Raw genomic sequence first — 10,246 nt, forward strand, 5'->3', positions numbered from 1 at the left:
GGCCCGGTCGCCCACCCGGCTGGTGGCTAAGCGATTCCGGGAATTGCCCAGCCTCCAGCCGCCCGCCCGGCTAGTGGATGGGTGATTCCCGAAATCACCTAGCCACCGGGTGGGCAGACCGCCGGGGTGGCGCGGCCTGGGCTGGCGCCACACCGGCTGCCTGCCCGCCTGCCCGGCTGGTGGCTGGGCGATTTCGGGAATCACCTAGTCACTAGCTGTGCCACTCCGGCGGCCTGTCCGCCCACCCAGCTAGTCGCTGGTCGATTCCCGGAATTGCCCAGCCACCAGCCGGGTGGGCAGGCTGGCCGTCGGAGTGGCGCGGTTGGGCTGGCGCCACCCTGGCGGCCCGCCCGCCCATCTAGCTGGTGCTGGGCAATTCCTGGAATCATTTTTCTTTTGTATCTAGCATGTTATGGTTGAAACATGTTGAATTTATACTTTGGAAAGAAAAATGATATCCTTCCAAAAACATTAATGTGTTTTTTCCTCATAAACAACTTTGTTAGGCACATAAAAATTTGGTTTTACTAGCATTTTTTTAAAATTTTGATAATTGACCCTAAAAAAAAAAATCATTGTTCCAGTATCATCACTTTTGTTTTGAAGCTATATTTTGCACGAAAATTTCGTAGTAAATTTCAAAGTCACTGCCATTTTTAAAACATGTTCAAAATTGACCCCTAAAAAATAAAATCATCGTTCCAGTATACACACTTTTCATTTTTAGCACTGTTTTTGATGTTTTTTCAGGGTTTTTTGACCAAAGTTCCCGTTTTTAGTTTATAGTTCCCGTTTCAAAGTTTACATTGTTCAAAGACCTGATCTTCCGAAATGGGCCGTATTTCATGGGCCCTCAGGGACTCTATCTGAACAAATGGACCCCAGACTTTGATCCGATGGTCGATGTTCCCAAAGCTGTTCCAGTATGGGTTCGTCTCCCAAATCTGCCAGTCCATTGCTGGAACTGGGATTCCTTGAAGCACATTGGCAATTCCCTTAGAAAATTCATAGATCGGGCAAGCAACAAGGATCAGTATGACTGTGCCAGGATTTGTGTAGAGGTAGATCTAGAGGTGGGATTTCCAGAGGCAATCAAAATCAAAGTCGGCAACTGGTCTCATGTGCAGATCTTGGATTATGAACAGCTACCATTCAAATGCAAGAAATGTCACGTATATGGGCATTTTACCAGAAACTGTCCGACAAATGCATAGCCAGAGAAAGGGAACAAAGAGGGTTGGAACCAAGTTAAGCGAGCAAGAGCCAATCACAAGGGGCAGAAACAAGGTGGATCCTCTAGCAAAGGAAATCCCCAGGTTAATGTCCAGCGTCCCCCTCCCAAAAAGATGCAAGAAAATAAATTTGACCCTCTAAGTCAGCCGGCAGAAGACACACTGGAGGAAGAAACCCAAAAACCAGTCTCTCCAAATAAAGGCACTCCATCAGCTTCCCCCAAAGAAGCTGAAAACCCCAAAGGCATGGCCTTAGAGGATGAGGAAGATGAGCAGGAAACTGATGAGTCAGAAGAAGAAGGAGAAATAGGAGAGTCCCAAACCTCGGTAAGAAGATCTACAAGAGGCCGTAAAATAGACAAAGAAAAAAGAGAGCAGCAGACCTACAAAGACAAGCTTCAGGGCAGCCAGCCAACTTTGGAAAAATTGCTAGCCTCAAAGCCCAAGATGTTGAAAAATCAGCCCTAAGGCTCCAAGGGAGCCCTAAGGCTCCAAGGGAGCCCACCAGAAATATAAATAATGAAGGTCATCTCCTGGAACTGCAGAGGTATGGGGAGTAAAGTTAAGGAAGAAGCAATAAGAAGCTTAATAAGAACAGAAGCTCCAGACATACTTCTAGTCCAGGAGACCAAGCTGGAAGACAAAATCTTCCTGCAAGCAAGCAAAAATCTGTGGTCCAAAAGTGAAGCAAGAGCAATCTCTGCCAGGGGTGCCTCGGGAGGGATTGGTACACTATGGAACTCCAATAAATATGCAGTCATCTTTGAAGCGAGCAACATTCACTGGTTGCTGCTAAAAATGCAGAATCTGGACACAAAGGAAACCTTCAGCCTTTTCAATGTATATTCTCCAGTTAACATCCGGGAGAAAAAGGATTGCTGGGACACTATAAGACGACAGGCAGACTTGACAAACCTGGAAAATACAATCATTGCTGGAGATCTCAACCTCACTCTTCATTCGACTGAAAAAAGGGGAGGAAGTGCAGTCCGAGACCCGGCAAGAGAATGGGCGGAGGATCTTTTGCAAGATTGGGACTTACTGGACATCAAGCCCTCATCCGGTAAGTTTTCTTGGTCTAATAAAAGAGTAGGTCCTGGACATATTGCTGCCAGGCTAGATAGATTTTTCATTCAAAGCTCTTTCCTGTTACTTGGATTAGAACCCAGAATGCACATCCTCGCTAGCAGCGTCTCGGACCATAAGCCTGTAAAGTTAGAGCTCCTTGCCCATCTAGATCTGGGACCTATCCCCTTTCGGTTTAGTCCCCTTTGGGCTAAGGAGCCTCTTTTCATGCAAACAGTCAAAGATTGTTGGAGCCAGCCTGTCAAAGGTTCACCCTTCTTCATCTGGGAGGAAAAGCTCAGAAGGGTAAAAAGAGTTCTGAAACGCTGGGCCAAAACCCTGTCCAATCCTACAACAGAAAGGAAAGCCATCAAAGACTCTCTTGCCTCTCACCAAACCCACATGGAGAGCGCTATTGTTACAGAGGAGATGATAGATCAAGAAACTCAGCTGCAACAGAGATATCATAAGGCCTGCTTAGCTGAAGAAGAATATTGGAGATTAAAGTCACGAAACCTGTGGCTCAAAGCAGGGGACAGGAACACGGGTTTCTTTCACAAGCAGGCCCAGGCCAGGAAATGCTTCAACACCATTTCTGAGATCAAGGAAGATAATGACACGCACAAGGAATTTGCAGACATTAAGAAAGCAGCCTTCTCTCATTTCCAAAACTTGTACAGTGATGATCAGGGGCCTCTTCATCACCAAGAGCTGCTAGACATCATCCCTCAAGTTATCTCTCCTCGTATGAACGGGATTCTAGAGGCCAAAATTACTAAAGAGGAAGTTAAAAAGGCTCTCTTTGACATGGACCCGGACAAGGCCCCGGGGCCAGATGGCTTCTCTGCCCGGTTCCTCCAAATCTGCTGGCCGATTGTTGAAAAGGACCTTCTTAAAATGATACAAAAGTCACAAAATACTCAGAAAATAGGAGGCAGCACAAATTCCGCCTTCTTAGCCCTCATACCAAAGGAAAAAGGCGCCAACAACTTCAGCAGATTCCGCCCGATTTCATTATGCAACACTGGGTACAAATTAATCACCAAAGTCATTGCTAATAGACTGAAGCCCATACTGCCCAGAATAATTCTGGAAAATCAAGGAGGCTTCATCCAGGGTAGGCAGATCGTGGACAACTTCACCCTCGTCCAAGAGGCAATACATTCAAGTCTTCTTCGAAAGGAACAAGGTATGGTGATCAAACTCGATTTAGCAAATGCCTTTGACCGAGTAAATCATAGTTTTCTTTTAAAAGTCATGTGCAAATTTGGTTTTGGAGCAAACTTCATAAAATGGATCTAGGCATGCATCTCAGAGCCATGGATTGCCCCCCTTGTAAATGGAAGAGCCACTGAATTTTTCAAAGCCTCGAGAGGACTTAGGCAGGGGTGTCCCCTCTCCCCCCTGCTATTTGTCATCCAAGCCTCAGTACTCAGCTTCCTGCTAGATAAAAAGATGCAAGACCAAGAAATTAATGGGCTGTGTATAGCTAGAAGGGTTAAAAACATAAACCACGCCTTATTCGCAGATGATACCCTTCTATTAGACACTACCTCTCTTTCCTCTGCCTCCAAATTTAAAGTTGTGCTGGACAAATTCAGTGAGGCCTCAGGCAGCATGGTAAATAAGAATAAATGTCATATTTTCAGTTGGAACACTACGCCCAGAACTCTCTCAGCTATTTCAAGATGCTTGGGCTTCGCAGCCTCCTCTTCATGGACCTCATTCAAATACTTGGGCCTTCCTGTTTTCCATAAGAAACACTCAATCAAAGATTGGCTTCCTCAGCTTGAGAAATTCAAATCCAAAATTCAAGCCTGGGGCTTTTCCTGGCTCAACGCTGCTGGCAAAGCGGTCCTAATAAAATCCGTGCTCTTCAGTCTTCCACTGTTTCAATTCACTGGGCTTCTCGCTCCGGCATTCATATTAAAAAAGATGGAAGAATTCATGCGCAGATTCTTCTGGAAGGGAGGAAAACAGAATGAAAAAAAATTCCCCTTATCAGCTGGGAAACCATTTCCAAGCCTCTGCGAGAGGGTGGGCTAAACTTCAAGAATCTCAGTCAGCAAAATGTGGCTATGGCAGCCAAGATTGTCTGGAGGATCATCGCGCCCAAGCCAGGCTGGGCCCAACTGGCTCTCTGGAAAAAGTATTTCAGAGGCCCACGCACTCGCTGCTTAGAAAATGTGACTCAGCTGCCAAATTCGTCCTTCCTTAAATTGTATGCTAAAGCGGCTTCCTTGATCAAAGAGCACTCCTTTTGGATCCCAGGAAATGGGAAAAAAATCAACATATGGACTGATAGAATTATGAACAAGGATCCAATTAAAGACAGAGCCTCCTTAAATGATTTGCGTTGCTGGATGAACAGAGAAGGATTGAGCTCGTTGTGGGACATTTCCCAATGGAGCGACTTCATATGGGCAGGCTGGAAAAGAATCGAAATTCCGGCTCAGTTGATTAGTGAATGGAACGCTCTGTTGGATCTTCTTCACGGCCTGGCTCCCACGCATATGAAGAAAAAAGACACGAAAGGATGGGGGCTGAAGGAAGGTGGATACGTTGTTTCTAAAGGTTACTCCAAGCTGATCGAGAAGCCACACGTCCCCCCTGACCCAGCACCTTGGCAGGGAGTCTGGCATGTCCCTTCTTGGCCCAAGATCAATTTCTTCGCTTGGCTCCTCTGCCATGGAAGAATTCTAACTTATGACATTCTGCAGAGGAAAGGCTTTCATGGCCCCTCCAGATGCCCGTTGTGCACAGAAAACGCAGAAACAACATTGCACTTAATGCTTGAGTGCAATTTTTCCAAACAGATCTGGGCCTCCTTTATCAGCAATTTTGATCCCAACTTCCTTCTGCCTAGATCTATTGTAGATCTCTTCTCAAATTGGACAAACAGATACCCCGGACAGCCACCCAAAAATCAGGTTATCAAATCTGCATGGGCCATTCTTCCAAAGATCATTTGTTGGCAAATATGGCTTGAACGGAACAGAAGAATTTTCAGAAATGCCAACCAGAACCATAAGGTCTTAGAAATCAAAATCAAATGCCACATAAAGGAGTGCTTGACAGAAATAAAAGATGACTCCAATCTCAGCCAACAGGACATTGACTGGGGCTCATCCCTAGATCTGCAATTTCAACCAGCAGTCAGAACTGCCCCCAACCTTAAAGACTGGCAAATAAGGAGACCTGAAACTGAATTCCATGACTGGCTCAAATCGCACTCAAGACACTCTCTCTTCTTTGATGGAGCAGCAAAGGGTAATCCGGGCATAGCAGGAGCAGGAGGTGTTGTTGTAAATCCTCTGGGGGAAAAAATTCATTCCTTCTCTTGGGGACTTGGCCATGCTTCCAGCATACAAGCTGAGGCTTTGGCCCTCTTCCAAGGCCTAAAGATCCTCAAAGAACTAAACATAAGGGAAGCTATTGTGATAGGTGACTCGCAGGTCCTTATAAATGCAATGATCTCCAACTCCCCAGCGCTGGATCTTAATCTAGCTAGACTGGTATCCAGAATCAAAGGCCTGGGAAAAGCTTTCCAGAAGCTGAATTATTTCCATGTACTGAGAACGCATAACAAACAGGCGGACAAGGAAGCCAACAAAGCAGTCCTCCTATCTGTCGGGGTCAAGATAAAAGACGAAGAAGAAACATGGGAACCCATTCCATAAGCTGATTTCTGTCATGTTTTTCTGCCTGCTTCTAAACAAATTTGTTTGTATCTTCAAGTGGGGGAATATCTCTGAAATTGAAAAACTAGAATCCCTATCAAAGGAAAAGACTTCAAGATTTAACAGCATTCTCATTTTTATCAGAGAGATGCACCAAGACATAGAAGTCTTCAATGTAACCAGATTTTCGGCTTTCAAGCCAGGATGAATATATATACATCATAACCGTTTCTGTCACAACAAAAAACCATTCATTCTTTATCCTATGTCAAACTTCTACCTTAATGGGATATTCTTGGCTTCATGTTTGAACTTTGTGAACACCTTATTGTTTTTGTGTGATCATATTCTAACATACACTCTTGAAACTGATTGCCTCTACCACGCTTATTTCATAACTAGATTATGGTTTAATGAAATTTATAAATTTGCAAATGTTTATCTCTTAGTGTTTTAATTTTGATTCTTTTATGTTTTTTCAATTAATTTTAGTTATTAATTGTTATATAGAATAATAATTATTAATTAATATTTAAGAATGTAATTTAGGTAGATATTGGTGGTCACTTGTTTATTCTATTTAGACACTTATCATTGTTTTTCTCGGTTTTTCAGTTTTTTTAAGTGTAGCACAATTTATTATTTTTGGTAATTTTTCGAGTCCTGGATTTTTGAAGTTGTTTTGAGGCCCTAAACAAGTTTTTTTTTGCAAAACGGGTAAACGTGAGTGATATTTATAGTTCTCAGATAAATATTTCTAACGAGGTATCTGCACATCAAACGAAGATCATATGAAAAAGTTACGATCCCGACAAGTTGATGTACCAATTTATCCCAATGGGGTCCATAGTTTTAGCGCTTCATCTCCTAGCACTAATGTAAAATGGCTAATTAGTTACTAAAAAAATGACTAAAATTTGTAAATAAACGACAAGTTTTCAGTTGATGACCAGTGGTAGCTAATTTACAATATTTTATAACGCGACCAAATTTTAGTTATTTTTAACTTAGTCATTAATTGGTTGTCTCAATTTTATTGTTTAGTAGTATATTTCGTCATAAATTTGGTCATTGATTTAGTCATTAATTGCCACAATTAATGACCAAATATACAACAAAATATATCACTATATGATCACCCTAGAAAACCAATTAATGACCAAAATTTTGGTCATGTTATAAGATACTGTAAATTAGCTACTAATAGTCATATATATGCAAAATTTAGTCATCACTTGAAACCAATTAATGACCAAAGAAATATGACTAAATTTCGATCGTGTTATAAGGTACTATAAATTAGCTACCAATAGTCATATATATGCAAAATGTAGTCGTCATTTGCAATCACAAATTTATCAATTGCAGTAGTCATTTATCTTTTATTCATAGCTTCATATTCATTATATAAACATCTAATTTAGTAGTTTATATTCATTTCAATTGCTTTCATTAATAATCATTATAAACGACTAATTTAGTCGTATATTCATTTTACTCGTGTTCATAATTAATAAATATAGAGTATTAATTTAATATTTTTAAATTAATTTTATGTGTTCATTATTAAACATAAATTAATTAGTATGATTTTGCAACTAAATTAATATATATATATATATATATATATATATATATATATATATATATATATATCATACAATGTGCATGTTCATATAATATGAAAATGTAAAGTTACATATATTAATTATGATACTAAACAATATCAATTGAAACTATAAATAATTTCAACCACAAAAATTATATTATATGAAATGTCAAGTATTATAATATGCATTTCTAACTTAATATTTGTTGGACTACAATTTACACATGAAATATTGTTTCATCACTTCAAAACATTATTATTGTCTTAACAAGGCACTGCACATGAATTCACCAACTCTGAAGACTTGACCATCAGTTTTTATATGTGTGTCTTATGCGATATATTGGCTCCAAGGGTATCACTAGATTGAATCTCTTCTCCTTATCTTTTTCCATTTGTCGCTCCATTGTTATTGTTCTCCTCTTTCTTCAATTCCTACTTCTTACCATCAATATTGAGTTCATTTACTGAAAATAAAAGAAGATACAATCAGAGTATAAGACATGATTAAAGACGATGAACACTAGAATATAAACTAAAGTAGACAATAAAGTATTTATATGATATATACCTCAACATCAACAATGTCAAATTCATTCTTCCCCATAAAAGTAAGAAAATCCAACAATTTTTCTTCAGTTTGGCGATAATGGCCACTATGTTGCCAGATGACCTATATAAACAAATCAAATAAAACTTCACCATATAAAAGAACACGTTAGTAATTTAATATTGAACCTTCATGGAAAGATTAAGCATAATCATGTCAACTAAGTTACATGCTAAAAATCTTATGTTGTAGATAACTTATGAAAACAAATAATATGAGGTGTGATGTCTAACCCTTTTCATTTTATTTGTAACAAAATTTCATTATCTAACACATGAACTTGGTTAAGTATATAAAAAAGCATGTGCTCAAATAAGAACATAAAATTAAACTTTTCTAATAGTCATGAACATATTTTAACACAAAACAGCTAAAAGGATTTCAATCAATGAAGTGTAAAGCTAATTTTATCTTCAAGCTTTTGTTTTTGTTTAAATGGACATCATACCAAGTATTTTCAATTTCATAGTTAAAAGACAAAACAAAATCAAAAGAAACATTCAAAATGCAATCAAACAATAAAGAGATGATATCATGCAATGGACATTGGAATTATAAAAAAATTGTTTACCTGTCCACTGGTGTCTTGTCTAACATTCCTAAAACATTTATTTGTCCAAAATAAACATGAGGTGAAAGTATCACAACATTAAAACCCAGATGAATCCCTACTAGAAACTCAAACATATTTTCTTTAGTTGAGAGATAGTGGCCACCATGTGGCTAGATGACATGTATAAAGAAAGTAAATAAAATGTCACCATAGAAAAGAACACTTTAGGAACTTAATATTCAACCTTCAAGAAAAAGGTTAGGCATAATCATGCAAACTAAGTTACATGTTTTAAGAGCCAAGTGGTGAATTAGCATACATGATTTCCAGCTCTCCATTTTTTATTGCACTAAACCGACTAACATTTAATCCCAAAAACAATTAATTTTCATTATAGTGGATCAATAACATTTTTACAAGAAATTTCTTAAGAAGCACCTTCTCCATTCTCCACTGAAGAGGAAAATTAATGCCCAGTAAAGATGAAGATCCCCTTTCTGGATACTCTTAGGAATCGTGTATATCTGCATATACAAAACAATAGTGTAAGAGGAAAGTGTGTAGAAAAAATATCTATAAAATTGAAATATATGATAAAGATGACATAATGAGAAAAATGAGAAACCTAATTTACATTAGTATAAAATGAGAAATTAGTGACTAGGTGACTAAAAAAGTTAGTCACCACAACTTTTCCAAGTGAAATACTACTAATAATGAGTAATCTTAAGTGACTCAACTAAAAACGATTAACATAAACGATTAATTTAGTCCTGGGTTAAAATATACGACTAAAAAATAAGTAACACAACTAAAAATGACTAACATGAATGACTAATTTAGTCTAGGAACAAAAATATGAGTACCTAACAAGTACTACAATATTACACACTACAACAAAAAAGGTCATTAGTGAGGGTCATGCCTATGATGGATCTTTAAGGTTCGTCACCAATGTTAGGCTGCTCCTCTTCACCTTACAACTTTCCCAATTTTCCCTTGACTTGTATATTTGATGTGTTATTCTTCTCCCCATCCATCATGTATGTCCTTTATATATATCTGACTTCACCCCTTTTGGTTAGTTTATGCCTTGTGACCCTTCCATTCAGTTGGGTCATCTTGTCTCTACGAGCGCCTCTTCCAAAACACTATTTTGGTTTGGGGTGTGTTGGTCACTTTAATTGCTTATTCATCCAAACAACTAAGTGCTACATAAATTGTCAATCTAGGGAAGTTTGTTTATTTCAAAGGAAACTACGCACTGTATGTGCTCAATCTCAAAAGCAATAAAAGTTGTAGTAATAAATGAACTAGTCACACCTTGCTCCAAGCAAACTGAAGTTCCACTCTGAGTTACAGCAAAAATAGTGTATTGCAGACAATTACCAAAGAATGCTTAATTTCATTAAAAGAATAATCTAATGAAAAGGAATCAATCTGCAAAGGAAAGCACTAGCTATGTTGTAATAGAGAACATGACCCTATTCCCAAAGC

At 38.8% G+C, this 10,246-nt stretch overlaps 1 protein-coding gene across 1 annotated transcript; it reads left to right on the forward strand.

Annotated features, from left to right (window-relative positions):
- The first annotated feature begins 896 nt into the window (after positions 1–896).
- LOC149142581 (uncharacterized) lies at positions 897–1,214 on the forward strand. Its single transcript, XM_089451516.1, has one exon. The coding sequence runs from the start codon at positions 897–899 to the stop codon at positions 1,212–1,214; it is 318 nt and encodes a 105-aa protein (XP_089307642.1).
- Positions 1,215–10,246: the final 9,032 nt, after the last annotated feature.

The sequence above is a fragment of the Pinus tabuliformis genome, chromosome X, assembly GCF_031772625.1.
Source record: "Pinus tabuliformis cultivar Carrire ecotype Pingquan chromosome X, CPIR1, whole genome shotgun sequence".
NCBI classification, from domain to species: Eukaryota; Viridiplantae; Streptophyta; class Pinopsida; order Pinales; family Pinaceae; genus Pinus; species Pinus tabuliformis.